The sequence below is a fragment of the Geotrypetes seraphini genome, chromosome 8, assembly GCF_902459505.1.
Source record: "Geotrypetes seraphini chromosome 8, aGeoSer1.1, whole genome shotgun sequence".
In the NCBI taxonomy this organism is placed as follows: Eukaryota; Metazoa; Chordata; class Amphibia; order Gymnophiona; family Dermophiidae; genus Geotrypetes; species Geotrypetes seraphini.
The window spans coordinates 4,906,969-4,924,319 of NC_047091.1; the positions used below are offsets into that span (position 1 = coordinate 4,906,969).

A 17,351-nucleotide genomic window follows, 5' to 3' on the forward strand; every position below is an offset into this window, starting at 1 on the left:
GGAGGCTTTCTTTATCGGTAGGTGCAAATGCAGCAACCACAGCAGGCAGTATCATCTTCATCACGGTAGTCGCCAAACTAATACGGAGATGAATGCTGCCATGCAAAGTCAGTAACTAGGGTGGGAGGTGTGCACAGGCTGCATATAAACAGGTTCAAGTTCTTGGGGGACCTTAGCCATGTTAGGTTATCTAACTTTATGAAACTGAGGCTGCCTTATCTCTTCCGTAATATATATACTGAAAGAAGGGCATGCCATAATAAATCCAGATATACAGTCAAACTTCGGTTTGCGAGTGTTTTGCAAGACAAGCAAAACATTTGCAAAATCTGCCTCAGAAACCGAGCTTGATTCGATTTCCGAGTGCCCCTCCCCGCGATCCGGTATCCCCCCCCGTCGCGATCCTACATCCCCTGCCGAGCACCCATATAGCAAAACCTACCCCAATTTGGCACCAGCACCAACGCACAGAACATGCCGGTGCCTGAAGATCCTCCCTCTTGGCTGGGCTGGGCTGGACTGGGCCTTGTGCATTTGTGCATGCTCAAGGCCTTCTGGTCTCGCTCTCTCCGAGGTAGGGATTACTGCCGTCTTGCCAAGAGGACTTAAATAGGGTGTATTTTAGGTGTAAGCATCATTAAAAGTAAATGTCATAAATCCTGACTTGAAGTCTGTTCACAGAAAGATTGTGGAAGAGAGTTCCACTGGGTTGAACCCTTGACTGAGAATATTGCCTGACTGGTATGCTCGTGAACAATTTATCAGAAAGGAGGGTTCTGCCAAGAGAACTTCAGTGGTACCACCTTAAGCAGCAATTGTATCACCTAAATGTTTCCGATAACCGATCAGTCTCTTATCACATTTGATTAACTCGAGCTCATTCGTTTTATACAGAACTCCTCATTTTCAAACCTTGCCCTATTATTTCAACAGGATTTAGTTCAAATCCCAGTCTCAGAACGTCTTCTCCAGCCGTTCTGTGGAAGAGTCGCTTGAATGTGTTGGGTAGTTGTTTTCCTGCATGATCCACTTTGGCTTGGCTTCAGCTCAGACAGATGGCCTGGCATTTTTCTCTAGAATGTTCCGAGGGCTCAAGTCATCCAAGCCTTGATGCAGCAAAGTGAGATCATACCGTGATACCTTCACCAGCACGAATTGGATTGGTTTCTTAATTTGGAAAGCTGTGTTTGTGGATTTTTGCCAAACAATGCTTCTTGTGACTAAAGTTCAATTATTGACTCATCCAGAAAACATTAGTCCAGCAGTCTTTTTTGTGTATGATTATTTTTGTTGTTTTTATAAGAATCTGTACAGGTCCTGTTTTGAGAATAGCCTTACTGGGTCAGACCAAAGGTCCATCAAGCCCAGTAGCCCGTTCTCACGGTGGCCAATCCAGGTCACTAGTACCTGGCCAAAATGCAAAGAACAGCAGCATTCCATGCTACTGATCCAGGGCAAGCAATGGATTGCCCCCAACTCTTTCTCAATAGCAGACTATGGACTTTTCCTCCAGGAAATTGTCCAAACCTTGATTAAAACCAGCTACGTTATCTGCTCTTACCCCCAACCTCTGGCAACGCGTTCCAGACTATTCACTTAGTGAAAACTTATTTCCTCCTCTTGGTTTTAAAAGTATTTCCCTGTAACTTCATCGAGTGTCCCCTAGTCCTTGTAATTTTTGACGGAGTAAAAAAAATCAATCCACTTGTACCTCTTCTACTCCACTCAGGATTTTGTAGACTTCAACCATATCGTCCCTCAGCCATCTCTTTCCAAGCTGAAGAGCCCTAACCTTTTTACTCTTTCCTCATACGAGAGGTTCCAGTGCCTTTATCATCTTTATCTTCTTTGAAACTTATTATTAATGTGGATTTAACTCGTAGGTTTTTTTTTTCTTTAGTAGTAGCTCAAGGTGAGCTAAGTATTTCCTATTCCCGGGGGCTCTCAATCTAAGTTTGTACCTGAAGTAACTGAGGATTAAGGCCACTGACCATTTTAGTAGCCTTCTTCTGAACCAACTCCATCCTGTTTATATTTCCAGAATTGTACACAATATTCTATATGAGGTCTCACCAGAGTCTTATACAGGGGCATCCAAACCTCCTTTTTCCTACTGGTGAGACCTCATTTAGAATATTGTGTAAAATTCTGGAGTCAACATTTTGGTTGATTCTGTATAGATTGAGCCCCAAATGCCTAGAGACAGAATATTTTGTTATTTGTAGATTGTTAAATTACCAATCGGAAACTAGAAGCAAGACGCTCACATTTTGCAGTTTTCCGTATTTGCACTGTGTGATGCTTAAAAATCAATTAAAAGTTAATAATATATAAAAAAATTAATGCATAAACAACTGCATAAAAGTAAACCTACCTGCAGAGTGAACTTTCCTGTCCTACAGAAATGTGCAAACAGTTTTAAATTTGGTCGATACCATAAATCACAGGAGGCTCCAGACACTTCCCCTGTTAACCTAATTTCTAATTTCTACCCCTGACCCTTCTGTATCTTGTTGCTCCTTATTTGATCTTGTCTGTTCTTAACTTGTAATATTGCATCCCTGTTTTTAAAATGTACGTCCCGGCACTGAGGATATGGAGACTGGGTGGAAGTTCGGCTTTTGTGCATGACTACTTCTTTCTGACAAGGACAAGTGAAGGGGAAAAACGATCTGTATCCATCTGTACTTCTGCATGGATGGTATCTCCAATATGCTGGGGTGGGCTGCAGTTATTAAAATGTTTACTACAAAGCAGTGGCCTGGTTTTCCTAATGACATTCTGGAAAATGGTAAAGACCCTCCTCTTCAACTAAAGGGGTTCATAGACAAAACCGCGGAAGACAAAGGCGCGCGCCAACAACTGAGCGCAAGACGGAGGCGCGCGCCGAAGAAAATGACAGTTTTTAGGGGCTCCGGGGGTTTTTGTTGGGGAGCCCCCCCTCCACACTTTACTTAATACAGATCACGGCGGCGTTGTGGGTGGTTTGGGGGGTTGTAACCCCCCCTCATTATACTGTAAACTTAACTTTTTCCCTGTTTTTAGGGAAAAAGTGAAGTTTTCCGTAAAATGTGGGGGTTACAACCCCCCACAACGCCCCCACAACGCAGCGCGATCTGTATAAAGTAAAGTGGGGGGTTCCCCCACACACACCCCCGTTGGAGCCCCTAAAAACAGTTATTTTCTTTGGCGCACGCCTCCGCGCTGCACTCAGTCGATGCGCGCCTTTGTCTTCCGCGGTTTTGACCTGACACCAACTAAAGGTCACCCTCAGTCTACACCCAACCCCTTAAACCCCACCTCTACCCTTCTTTCTCCATTCTAATCTGCCTAAATTTCTGTATAGTCCACTCTCAGCCTATACTCAAATAACTTGTATCTAAACTAAACTACTTATATTTAACTTACTGTTATTAATTTGCTGTATAGTCCCTATATCTAAACTGCTGCACAGTCTCGTATGTCCAAGTATTTAAATCTACTGTATAATCTTGTATGTCCAATTCACTCCATTGTGTATGTTTACTTGTAAAACGTTCTGAGCTACTGGGAGGACGGGATAAAAATCTAAATAAATAAATAAATGTTTGGTCTGCATTGTACCCCATTGAGAGAATACAGATTGGCAGATGAACAGAGCAAAAAAAAAGTAGTACGTTCATTTGTACTTTATAGCACTTTTCGGTTGGTGATCTGAGCACTTTAAATGCACTTGTTGCACTTTATATGAATTTCTGAAGTATTTATTTGTTTGTAACTTGTGGAGTATTTTTGGTACAAATTTTAAATAAACATGAACTCATCATACCACCAGAAGTTCTTTGATAAATAGTAGTTGTTGGTTTATCTGCCTAGACTGAGTTAACAAGACCATTTTTATTTACAATTTCTGTGACACACTGTTGCCCTATTACAGGGGTCTGCAACCTTTAAGACATAAAGAGACACTTGGACCCGTTTTCGAAAAGAAAAAAAAACTTGGAGCCGCAAAACCATTATAAAACAAATCTAACACTGCATATATTGTTTCTTATCTTAATGCTATATACAGGATCACTAAATTGAAAATAAAATCATTTTTCCTACCTTTGCTATTTGGTGATTTCATGAGTCTCTGGTTGCACTTTCTTCTTCTGACTGTGCATCCAATCTTTCTTCCTTTCTTTCAGCCTCCTGTATGTTTCCTCTCCTCCAGACCTCATTCTCTCCCCCAACTTTTTCTTTGTCTCCCTGTTCCCCCTTCTTTCTGTCTCCCTGTCTGCCCCCTTTCTTAATAGCCCCCAAGCCACCGCTGTCCCAAGCTTTCCCTGCAGAAGCGTCGCGCTGACCAGCATTCCGCTCCCTGACGTCAATTCTGACGTAGGAGAGGAAGTTCCGGGCCAACAAGGCATTTCTCCTCATTCCATCCAGCCTGAGCCCCATCTCTCCTTGATCCAGCATTTCCCGTCTGTGTCTGTCAGAATTGCCATTCCACCTATTTTCCAGCATCACCCTTCTTTGTGTCCATCTCACCTATATCCCTATCTCACCACTTTTTCAGAATCTTCATTTGTCTCTGTCCTTATCTTTACGCCATGTTCACCATTTACCCTTTCAATGTCTTTATCTCCCCCCCACACACTTTTTCAGCATTACTTCTATGTCTCTATTTCACCTCCATGTCCCCTCTGTATCTCTATCCTTATTCAGTAGGTCCTGCTTACCCTTTCTCTTCTTTGTGTCACTATCTCCATTTTCAGCTTTCCCCCCTTTTCCTTTGTTACTGCACCCTGTAGCTAGAATCTTTCCACCCTCCCTCCACTCCGGCCCAGCCCAGTATGAAATATTTCCTTTTGTTTTTTTTTTTTTTTTTTTTTTTTTTTTTTTTTTTTTTTTTTTTTTTTTTTTTTTTTTTTTTTTTTTTTTTTTTTTTTTTTTTTTTTTTTTTTTTTTTTTTTTTTTTTTTTTTTTTTTTTTTTTTTTTTTTTTTTTTTTTTTTTTTTTTTTTTTTTTTTTTTTTTTTTTTTTTTATTTTTTTTTTTTTTTTTTTTTTTTTTTTTTTTTTTTGTCCCTCCCCTCTCTCTTTCTCTCTCTCTTCTCCTCCCTCACCCACGAGTCCTGCATCTGGCCCTCTCCCTTCTACCTGCACCTGGCAACACCCCCCTGCTCCGCGGCTCTCTTCAGCAACTCGTCAGCAGCAGTGATCAAGACAAGCTGCCGACATCGAGGCCTTCCCTCTACGAGTCCCGCCTTTGTGGAAAAAGGAAGTTGAAACAAGCGGGACTCGCAGAGGGTAGGCCCCGACGTCAGAAGCTTGTGTCGATCGCTGCTGCTGAGTTGCCGAAGAGAGCCGCGGAGCAGGGGATGTGGCCGGAAGCAGGTAGAAGGGAGAGGGAGATAGGAAGGCTGTAGATCTCCGGAGCATGACACCGACCCCGGCCAGGATGATTTCTTTTTCAGGCGTGCACCTTACAAGTCCAGCGTCGCGGCGGGAAATAGCCATGCTGAGCAGTGAGCTCAGCACTACACAGATGAAAGCCTTGCTTGCTGATTGGTCCGGCGGCACGGCGGGGCGGGGCCGCCGGACCAATCAGCAAGCAAGGCTTTCATCTGTGTATGTGCTGAGCTCACTGCTCAGCATGGCTATTTCCCGCCGCGACGCCGGACTTGTAAGCTGCATGCCTGCGTGACACACTACCGGAGCCGCAGCAAAGGTGGAAAAGAGCCGCATGCGGCTCTGGAGCCGCAGGTTGCCGACCCCCGCCCTATTACTATTCAGACACCATTCGTTCTGATCTATAATTATGTGAACATTTGATTGTCTCTCTCAGTATCTTACCTCTGTTGCCTGCAGCTATTAATTGGTGAATTTGCTCCATGTTTTCCAAAAGCTCCCAGTTTCTTCTCTGTTTGGGTCCAGTGGTTAGATTATCTCAGATAGAATTATCTGAGAAAGAAGTATTCACGTCCATTGAATTAGAATGTATTTGTATTTATTTATTTATAACCCGCCTTTCCCAAGGTGGATCACAATAAAGTACATACACAAACAGAATCACATACATTACAACAAATTGAGCATCAATAAAACATAATAGTGATAATGCAAAACCTTCTAAAATTCCAAAGAGGATACCAGCACCTCACATCAAAAAACTAAAAATCAAATCCCATATTTCAATTTACAGAAGAGGTGTTCCTTAAAACATTTTCTTAAAACTACTCAAACTTGTTTGCTATCGTAAATATCCCGGAAGCGTAATTCATTCCTGAGGACTCGCACATGAATTCCAAAGAGGCTTCCAGCGCCTCGTATCAAAAAACTAAAAATCAAGTCCCATATTTCATCTTACAGAAGAGGTGTTTCTTCAACATTTTCTTAAAACTACTCAAACTTGTTTGCTATCATAAATATCCCAGAAGCTTATTCCACTCCCACTCCCACTTCCACGAAAACGTGTCGGAATATGTAGGTCATCGTGAGACTCCAAGCACAACGTGCGCTGTGGTTCATATGGCATATGATAGATAAAATGCTTCTATGAGGTACAGAATAATGAAATGCATATTAAATTTTCTAGTTAAATATACAGTAAAACCTTGGTTTGCGAGCATAATTTGTTCCAGAAGCATGCTTTTAATCCAAAACACTCGTATCAAAGCGAATTTCCCCATAGGAAATAATGGAAACTCAGACGATTCGTTCCACAACCCCAAAACTTTAACACAAAATACTATACGTACTTGTATTGCAAGACCTCGCTCATTTAGAACAGTCACTACACTCCCACAGCGTCAGAGAGAGAAGAACCATCGGCTCAGTTGTGATGATGTGATGTGTGTATACTGTATGTACTTGTATTGCAAGACTTTGCTTGATTAGAACAGTCATAGTAACATAGTAAATGCCGGCAGATAAAGATCTGAACGGTCCATCCAGTCTGCTCATAAGTTATACTCATTAAAATATACATGATTAGATTAACATGTTTCTTCTTTGATATTTCTGGGCCGTAGACTGTAAGTCACTACACTCTTGCAGCGTCAGAGAGAGAAGAACCGTCGGCTCAGTTGTGATGTGTGTGTACTGTATGTACTTGTATTGCAAGACATTGCATGTATATCAAGTTGGAACAAACAAAAACCAACTGCAGATGTGTACAAGATGCAGGCAGAATTTATTGTGACAAATATAAATTTATAAAAACCTTTTTACCAAACAAGGGACCCGACATGGTCCGTGTTTCGGACAAACCTTCGTCAGGGGTCCAATATGCAAAAAGGTTTGAAAAATATGCCACAAAAAATATAGAATAAAAAATCATAAACCAAAAGGTCCAAGACGCTTTACAGGAGTTGGCGATTCTCGGCGTCTTGGACCTTTTGGTTTATGATTTTTTATTCTATATTTTTTGTGGCATATTTTTCAAACCTTTTTCCATATTGGACCCCTGACGAAGGTTTGTCCGAAACACGGACCGTGTATTTGTCACAATAAATTCTGCCTGCATTTTGTACACATCTGCAGTTGGTTTTTGTTTGTTCCTGGTTGGTTTTTTCTCCTTCCTTTTTTGTTGCTATGTATATCAAGTTAAAATTTAATCAAATGTTTTGCTTGTCTTGCAAAACACTTGCAAACCAAGTTCCTTGCAATCTAAGGTTTTACTGTAGTTCCTTATAATGTCCCATCATAAATGAGAGCTTCTGTAAAGTACTTGAACATTTTTGTTATCTGCTTAATAGTACAGTATCTAACATAAAGCTTCAGAATATTCATATTTGGGAGCACAAAAACCTTGTAAGAAGTTCCTTGGTTAATTGTTACTCTTAAGACACAAAGGCAATCGCTGCCAATTAAGTTCTTTCAGTTGATCTATTTTTAGCTCTTGGATAACATTTAAATAGTGATCCTGAAGTCTCATGAAACACTCCCTAATTCTAATGAGTTTACTTTAGTTTACTGGCTTTCATACACTGTGTCTCCATCATGTTGCAGTGAAACGACTTATAACAAAAACATGAATGAAATAGTGTGGTGGCTGTGTTGGTCCACTTTCCCAGGTAACAAAACAAGGAGGGGAGGGTGGTCCCAACCTAAACTGCAGTAAACAACCAACCAAGAGCAAACAAAACAAAACTGCAGATCTGTACAAGACGTAGGCAAAATTTATTGTGACAAAATAATTTATATGCAAACCCTTTTACCAATCAAGGGACCCGACATGGTCCGTGTTTCGGACAAACCTTCGTCAGGGGTCCATGGTAAAAAAGGAAAATAAAAGTCACAAAAAATGTAGAGTAGCAGCAAGATTTTGGCGACGTCGGGGCTCACTCAATGCAAACAGCCGTCGCAAAAACGGAGTTTTGTTTTGTTTCCACTTTCCCAGGTAATATAAAGAAATAAAACAAAGGAAACATCTTTTTAATTGGGCTAACTCAATACATTGTATGATGAGCTTTCGAAGGTAACCCTTCTTCAGATCAGAAAAAAGCAAATGTAGACAAATAGTATACAATATATAAAAAACATGAAAGCATTTTAGGGATAGGAAGAGGGAGGGATTGGGTGGATGGGCAGGAGACAGAGAGGGGGCAGAGCAGTTTTAAATGTCTTTATAGTGGGAAAGGAAGACCAGATCTTTAAGTCCTGTCTGGTAGGTGTCTAAATATTTTATCATTTTGATTTCAAAGGTTTTACATTCTTGGGTTATCTTAAAGGTCCCTTTTAGTATTTTTTACCATAAAATCCTGCCCACCCCTCCCTCTTCCTATCCGTGAAATGCTTTCATGTTTTCCTTATTTATACTGATATTTGTCAATATTTGCTTATTTCTGATCTGAAGAAGAGGGGTTACCTTCAAAAGCTCATCACAAAATGCATTGTAAGTCCCCCCCCCAAAAAAAGGTATTACCTTATTTCCTTTGTATTTTTGTTTTATTTCTTTATATTACCTAACAAAAACATAAGTGAGAGAAATAATCATCAGGTAAACATAAAAATATTAACAAAAGCAATAAAGAGAAAACTAAAAAAAAAAAAAAATCAGCAGTCAAGACTGCAGTCGTTCTAGTTTCACAGGGGCATGACTAATCCCCCAAATCCATGGATAAGTGGGCTTTAAGGATGGCTTTAGAGAGTGGTGCCTCCGATCTGAGGGATTGAGGGAGTGGATTCCACTAAGAAGCATCAAAGTAATTAAATGCAAACCGTATTACTTCAAGATAGATCAAGGTTGGAGGATCTACATACTGGGAATAGAGTGGGCTTCCAGTACTGTAGGGAACCAAGAAAGGGAAAGGAGATAGGATTTGATATATCACTCTTCTCTGGTTACCATCAAAGCAGTTGGCTCCTTAGTCCTTATGACTCTGGGCAAGCCACTTAACTCTTCATTGCCCCAGGTGCAAAATAAGTAGAGAGTTAAGTGGTTAGCCCAGAGTCTTAAGGAGCTGCAGTGGGGATTGAACCCAGTTCCCCCTGCTTATCAGGCCACTGCACTAACCATTAGATGGCTCCTCCACCGGTGTAGATAACTCTGTGGACAAGGAAGCACTTTGGAATGGAATCTTTAGTGCAAATTAGGAAGAAGAGGGGATATCTGGTCTTATCGGCTTGACCCCCTACAAAAAGCAAACTACTGTATTTTTAACAAATTGAAGGCGACCAAGGAAGATTTGTTTCATGCTATTAATTAAACTATATTCAACTATTGTAATATTTTACAAAGATAGTAGAAACATTTTGTTTTGAGATCATTTTGGCCAAAAACAGATTTGAAAGATCATGTTTGCCTAAGTGCAAAGAAAGATGATCTCACTACAGCAGTTATTTGATTATCAGGAGACAAGTATTGATTAGGTGGAAAGCCAAGATGGTCATATGTTTTCACGCTAAAATATTCCTTTAACGGGAACTTGGAAGGGAAGAGGCAGCTACCACCCCCCCCCACCCCCACAATCCATATCACTTCAGATTCTGAAGGATTTAATTTTGAGCTGCTTTTAAGGAGCCAGCCAATAACGGTCTCTAGGCTACGATTTAAGTGAGTGAGATCCAGAATAACTGAGTCCAGAAAGATCTCGCTATCATCAGCAGAGATAGCAACTGAAACCCATGCTCTCTGAATAAGAGTGGTCAGAGGAATAACAAAAAGGAAGTTGGAGAATACACGTCTCCCTCCGTATTCACGTTTTCAGCACTCGCGGTTTCGCTTATTCATGATTTTTCGCATGCTGACTCCTTCCCCCCCCCCAAAAAAAAAATTGCATCATGAGTAAAGTACCTGTACTGTACCGATAAAAAAAAGTTTGGCCCTTACCAGCATTCACTCAGAAAATCGCTGCTTTCAAGCTTTTACCCTCAAAATCGCTGCTTTCCAGCTTCCCAGTCTGCATTGACAAATCGCTGCTTCAAATCTTTCACTCACAAAATCGCTGCTTGCCCGCTATCAGCCTGAAAATCGCTGCTGTCTTCACCAATATTGCCTCTCCTTCAGTTATTCGCGGTTTCAATAGTAAAAACGATGGCTGTTAAACCCCCCCCCCCCCACGAATAACATATAAAAAGTTATTCGCAGTTTTTCGGTATTCGCGGCTATGTTCCGCCTGTAACCACCGTGAATATGGAGGGAGGCGTGTAGGTCCAAACCCCGAACTCTGTGGCTCGTCACAGGAAAGAGAGGCTCCTTCAAAATAACCAACCTAGTGCAACAAATGTTTTGTAAGACACGATGTCCAGTCCAAATGCTTGGATACTTTGTGTTGACTCCAATTCAGGACAGTAGTTTTAGTGTCTTCTCAGAAATTTATTTAAAATGTAGATAACTTTAAGTGCTTTCTGTAACCTTTCAAAAAGGTGTGCTGTCTTGTAGAGGGGAGATTGAAGAGAAAATAAGACAACCCTTAACTTGGGATTCCCCCTATGTGGGACGACTTAGTCTGCTTTTCCGTGGCTACCAGCAGCAGTATGCTACTATGACTAAGTCATCCCAAAGCCCACTTGCATGTAATGACTGCATCTATGGACTATTTTCAGCTATCTTCGGTTGCAGTCATTTATAAAATTTGAGCTAAAAATGTTAATAACTGGGCTTATAATTCTCACAATCTGCTAGATTCAACTCTGGTAAAAAGAGGTAAGAGGGAGTTGGTGGTGTGCTGTGTGTGAAACTCATTTGTGTGTGTGCCCAAAATATGTGAATCTCAATTGAGCAGACTAAGTGGGCCTTTTCTGTCTTTTTTTTTAATTTATGGATTTAATTTGCTGTATTTCCCAAAGGCTCCAGGTCTCTCAATATGTAATCCCAACACTAAGGGCTCCTTTTACAAAGCCGCACTCACGGTTTAATGTGCGTAATAGCACACGCTAAACTGTCATCCACGCTAGACGCTAACGCCAGCATTGAGCTGGCGTTGGTTCTAGCCGCATAGCGCGAGTTTAGCACGTGCTAAAAAGCTGCGTGCACTAAAACCGCTAATGCGGCTTCGTAAAAGGAGCCTTAAATCATATTTCAGACTCAAGGTGGTATATAAAATTAGCACCTATGACTTACCCATTTTTTTAATTGCAGAGAAATTTTTTTTTTAATATCATTTTCATTAAGGAATCAAAGGAGAATGGACATAACATAGAATGATGCAAGCCACAGAAAATATATAAAAATGCAGGTACAAAAGAGACCAAATGACGACATATAAAGCATCAAACAACTCCAAACGTGAGCTACTGAGTAAACAAGAGAGAAGCCTTACAAACCCTGTAGCATCATCAACCAGCCCTTGTGTTATGGAATTATTCCTTTCAGCAGATACAGCTGGTACTCCAGAAGGATTTGGAATGGGATTATAGAACATTGTTACTGGGGACCAGACTTTATTGGAAGAGCAGGGGTTGGGCCGACCAAGTTTCAAGTTTATTAAAAAAATTTTTAGACCGTTTATTCAGGTTTCTAAGCGATGTACAATATAAAATTACATAAAAACACACATAAAAACAAGGGATTCTAGATAACGTCCAAACATAACAAAAGGTTTTGATGTAACGTACAGAACTACTTCAAACAATAGGGTAGTGGGGAAGAACTACAATTATTATAGAAAAAGAGCAACATAAAAGGAGAAAACAAAAGGTTAGGGTAAAAAAAAGCAGTTGTTTTAAATTTTGCCCTTAAGAGGACAGTTGTTATCCAAAAGCGCCTTGGAACAAGAATGTTTTTAGTTTTGCTTTAAATTGTTTTAAATCAGATTCACAGCGCAAGTGGTTAGGCAGCAAATTCCATAGGGTAGGTGCAGTAACCACAAAGTTATTGGAACGCAACGTATTAATCGATTTTAAAGAAGATATGACCACATCACAGCGGCGCTTCGTCTGCATGACGCTGTTAGTAGTCCGGAAAACTATACTGCAGTATTGGACACAGGAAGGGGACGTACCTCTTGAGAGCTGGGTCCAACAAATCTCTGAAGTAGCCTGCTTTGAACTTTGTTATTACAAACATACTACGGATTCTGATGTCCTGGCATATAAAGCCTAGTGGACAGCGTATTTACATCTTCTATTAGCCTCTCGCGTCAGTGGGGAGAGGAGGGGGGGTATGAATGTTTAGTTTATGGATGTAGAGTGAAAGGGTGGAGTGCATGTGTTCTGTTCTCCTTGGCAGTGCCTAGGGAGACAGGAGCTGTTGGACAAAAAGAAAAATGAGGGGTCTTGGCCAATGGGCTCTATCCTTAAAGATGGATCATCTGCAGAGAAATATTGACGCAGTTAAGAACTTTGTAAACTTTCTTGCCCTTTGAGTTTGTATTTTGCTGTTGTTTTCTCCCATTTCTTTTTACCACCTCCCCATCTTCTGCTTGTCCTTTCTCAGTGTGGATGGAATACACTTTTATTAGGTTCTGCGAGACTTGTCTTCGGAAGATGAGTCTTGTGCCACGTTTTGAAGCGTTTGATCTTTCAGGTTAGAAATATTGTCAACTGCTCATACTCTTGTTATGTTTTAGGATGAGGGTGTCATCAAGGAGATTAACATCACTCACCACACAAAGGAGGGCGCAGAGAAGGCAGACCCATCTCAATTTGAACTTCTCAAAGTTCTTGGACAAGGATCCTTCGGTAAAGTGAGTTCACTTCAGTTGTTTTCTGCTTTTTTTTTTAATATGGTAAATTTGTGTAATATCAAAAAAGAGAAAAGAGCAGGTAATCAAGACAATACAAAAATGCTGATCTTCTACTGCTAGAGGGGGGACGACGATGAATAATACCAAAAACCAGCTCAAAATTACAAGTGGAGAAAAAGACCTCATCTAGCGCTCCAAAAGAAGCTATAACCATGCTGCTGGTGTAAGACTAGCAAAGTACAAGCTAATACAGCAGGTATAGAATAGTCATAGGTCAGCAAAAAACTTCCCTCTAAAAGGCAGTATTCAAATACACCCCATATAGCAGGTTACAGAGTAATATGTCCTCAGACCAGTAAGACACAAGTCATACATAAACAGCAGTTGAAAAATATGGCCATTTATCTTATGTTCAATTCAATTCAAGGCCATGTCTGTACAAATCAGGTCCCAGTAGTAGAATTCCCCAGTTTTGAAGCCAATTGCACTGGCTGCTGGTAAGCCACAGGGTGCAGCGTAAAGTCTTGATGATGACTCACCAGATTCTCTACAGACGAACACCATGGTATTTACAACTGGCATTGTCTGTATATGTGCCCCGTGGATCCTTAAGATCAGAAACAGTGATGCGATTGATGGCAGATACCATTTGCTGTGACCACAGGCCAAAATGCAGTCTCAGTGGGAGGTCCAGACTTATGAAATGCACTTATGTAGAAACCATTGAGCAGTTCAGGTGGTTGTTTGCATATGAGTTCTGCTGCTGAATTTGTAATAAAAGGAGAGGACTGCTAGTTAACATTGATATTCTATGATTTTGTTTATTGAAGATTTATGTATGTTGTGTCGTAACCCGTCTAGGTTTTAGGCGGGAAAGAAAATGTTTAAATAAATAAATAAACCCACATATTGGTTTTCAAAAACCTAGAGCTAGATATACTAACCTGTGTTATTACACTTCAAAATGCACAATTGTTGAATAGTATAGCATTAGTAGTAAATAGACCCCCCCCCCTAGTGACAGTGGTACTGTAGTAAATGTACCGCCCCCATTTTTAAGAGCTATAATATATCTATCCTTTCCCACAATGCTCAACAAAAAAGTCTGTGGTCAGTAAAAAAAAAAAAATCTGTATCTTCACCTCAGGTATTTTGGTTAGACAAGTACGCCACCAGACAATGGACAACTGTACGCTTATGAAGGTCCTGAAGAATGCAACACTGAAAGGTAGGAGAAGTTTGCCGAGTTAAAGCAGATTTTATTAGATTCCGAAGAGCTGCTTTAGTAGATCTATGTAGAATTTAGAAGTCATGCACTAACAGGTGACTAGGTACGAATAAAATCCAAAGTTGTGTTGTACGATCATTTAAAAATAAGACGCCATTTTGAAATAAAAAATGTCCATAAAAACTCAGGAAATGTGTTTGGTTATTTTTTTTTTTAAAATAAGTCTTTATTAATTTTCAATTCGAGAACAGTGCATTAAATATAATACTTACAATTAACGTCATACAGTCAATCAATGAATACAAACAAAATATATTACCCTCCCTCCCCCCTCCTGGATGTTGCAAATCAGGAAATGTGATTTGCTAGTTTTATATTGGCGGTGGCAAGTTTCTTGCAGGCACAGACAGATGGAGTCCAGGTGCATTCATTTGACGTGTTTGAGGCTCATTAAGTGGATGAGTAGGGATCCTAGATGAGGATACCCGTGACACATGCAGTATCGGTATTTTAACAAACAGTTTTGTCATCCAGATGACACACGTCTTGAGTAAGAAATGATTCTTGTACAATACCTGAGAGGAGATCTTTTGATGTCTGTAGTGCGTGATCGTGTCAGAAACAAAGATGGAAAGAGATATCCTGGCAGATGTGAACCACCCTTTTGTTGTGAAACTGCATTACGGTGAGTAGAAACGAGGACTTAAAAACACAGGAAAGTGGTGTGGGAGGTGTCCAATTCTGCCATGCAAAAGGTCCTCAGGTGGATCTCTGAACTTGGAAAGCGAATATGACGCAAAAGTAATGAATAAACCAGAGGATTCGTGAGGAAGGCACTGCATGCCGAAACACAGACCTTGTTGGGTCCTTCTCACATCAGCTATTATTTTTGTTCATCTCTTGCATATATTGATAGTTGCAATCAAGTTACTTAACAGTAAAGGCTATCTGAATACTGAGTTTTACTTATCCCACTTTTCGTTTCTTGTCCAGATAAAAAGGTAAACATTTTAATCTATTTGCTTTAGTTCTGTCAGACCAGTTCAGAGGCCACTCCAGGGAAAGCATGGTAATCAAAGGCTCTCAGTCTGACAAGTTCTGAAAATTAACAGGAAGTATGGGATTTCCCAATGTGAAAGTAGCTGGATTAGTCAAGCCCTTAGCGTAGGGTGTTCTTTCATGTCTAGATTAATGGCCATGGAGTAGTGAAGTTTGACTGCATCAGGTTTGTGTGGTGGTTTTTCTCTGTCTCCATCTGCTGGCAGAAGAACATAAGCCACTCTTCTGAGCTAGTTGGTTAGAACTAAAGGAAAGAAAATTAACAAGTTTAAATTTCATCATATGTTGCCTACATAAGAGGCAATTGTTATAAAACACTCTGTTATAAGTTAATAATGTTTGTAACATTTTATTGTGATTTTTCATTATAAATAGCTTTGAATGGCAGGTTGGTCAAAATGGGCAGTATATGAATTCATATATATATATATATATATACACACTAATTTCTCTTAACTTAGCATTCCAGACTGAAGGAAAACTTTATCTTATTTTGGACTTCCTTCGTGGAGGAGATCTCTTCACTCGTCTTTCAAAAGAAGTGAGTTCACTTTGTTGTAGCCATAGCAATATTGTCAGAGGAAAAAGGACCTAAAATGATTTCTATTTATGGCACATTTTTAATTTTTCTCCATAGTCAGTGTAGACCTTTTGAATGAGGTTAAGTTTAAAGAGCATCTCTAGACGCAGAAGACATGAGTTTAAAGTATATTGATCTAAGTGACTTTAACTTTAGAAAGGATGGCACCAGGTAAGAGAACAACCATGTACTTCTTGTACAAAAATTTTTTTTCCTAGCAGTTCATCTCAAATTACAGGGGAACAAAGAATCTAGCTGCCACTTGATAATATTACTCATGCTGGAACCCCTAACTCTGCGACATGTAAGCCAGAAAGCGGAGACTATCCCAAGTACTGATCAAGCAAGTGTGACAGGTTGAATTAATTAGGCTGACAAGGTTTGAAAATGACTTTCAAAGGAATCCTGTACAGGTCCTGTTTTGAGAACAGCCTTACTGGATCAGACCAATAATCCTGTACTAGCCCCAGTATCCCGTCTTCACGTAGGCCAATCCAAGTCACAAGTACCTGGCAAAAACCTCAAGTAGTAGCAGCATTCCATGCCACTGATCCAGGGCAAGCAGTAGCTTCTCCCGTGTCTGTCTCAACAGCAGTTTATAGACTTTTCCTCCAGGAACTTGTCCAAACCTTTTTTTTAAAAACCAGCTACATTAACTGCTCTTACCAGAGCAGTTATGCATTCCAGAGCTTAACTATTCTCCGAGTGAAAAAATATTTCCCCCTATTGGTTTTAAAAGTATTACTCTAACTTCATCGAGTGTCTCCTAGACTTTGCAAATCTTGATGCAGTAAAAAATTGATCCACTTGTACCCATTCTACACCACTCAGGATTGTGTAGACTTCAATCATATTGTGTAGCCCCACCGTCTGTTTTCCAGGCTGAAGAGCCCTAACCTATTTAGTCTTTCCTCATACGAGAGGAGTTCCATCCCCTTTATCATCTTGGTCGCTCTTCTTTGAACCTTTTCTAGTGCCGCTATATATTTTTGAAATTAGGAGATCAGAACTGAACACAACACTCAAGATGAGGTCACGCCAATGAGCGATAACAGAGGCATTATAACATTCTTAGTCTTATTTACCATCCCTTTTATAATAATTCCTAGCATTTTGTTTGCTTTCTTGGCTGCCGCCGCACATTCGGCAGAAGGTTCTCAGCGTATTGTCCACGATGACACCCACAATCTTTTTCTTGAGCACTGACCCCCAAGGTGGACCCTAGCATCCGGTAACACTGATTGGAATTGTTCTTCCCAATGTGCAGCATATAACACTATTTTATTTGGTCCAAAGCCAGGAAGATGCTTGGGTGCACAAAGACAGGAATGGTCAGTAGGAAAAGGGAGGTGATGATGCCATTGTATGAGCCTCTGGTGAGGCCCCAGT

At 40.4% G+C, this 17,351-nt stretch overlaps 1 protein-coding gene across 6 annotated transcripts in view; it reads left to right on the top strand.

Moving 5' to 3' along the window:
* RPS6KA1 (ribosomal protein S6 kinase A1) overlaps nucleotides 1–17,351 on the top strand; it is a 149,190-nt gene that overhangs the window by 81,800 nt on the left and 50,039 nt on the right. For all 6 annotated transcript variants that reach the window (XM_033955228.1, XM_033955231.1, XM_033955230.1 and 3 more), the window contains 3 exons: nucleotides 12,979–13,095; nucleotides 14,927–15,008; nucleotides 15,844–15,923. In XM_033955228.1, the coding sequence (XP_033811119.1) occupies nucleotides 12,979–13,095; nucleotides 14,927–15,008; nucleotides 15,844–15,923 (279 nt within the window). The remainder of the gene's footprint in view (nucleotides 1–12,978; nucleotides 13,096–14,926; nucleotides 15,009–15,843; nucleotides 15,924–17,351) is intronic.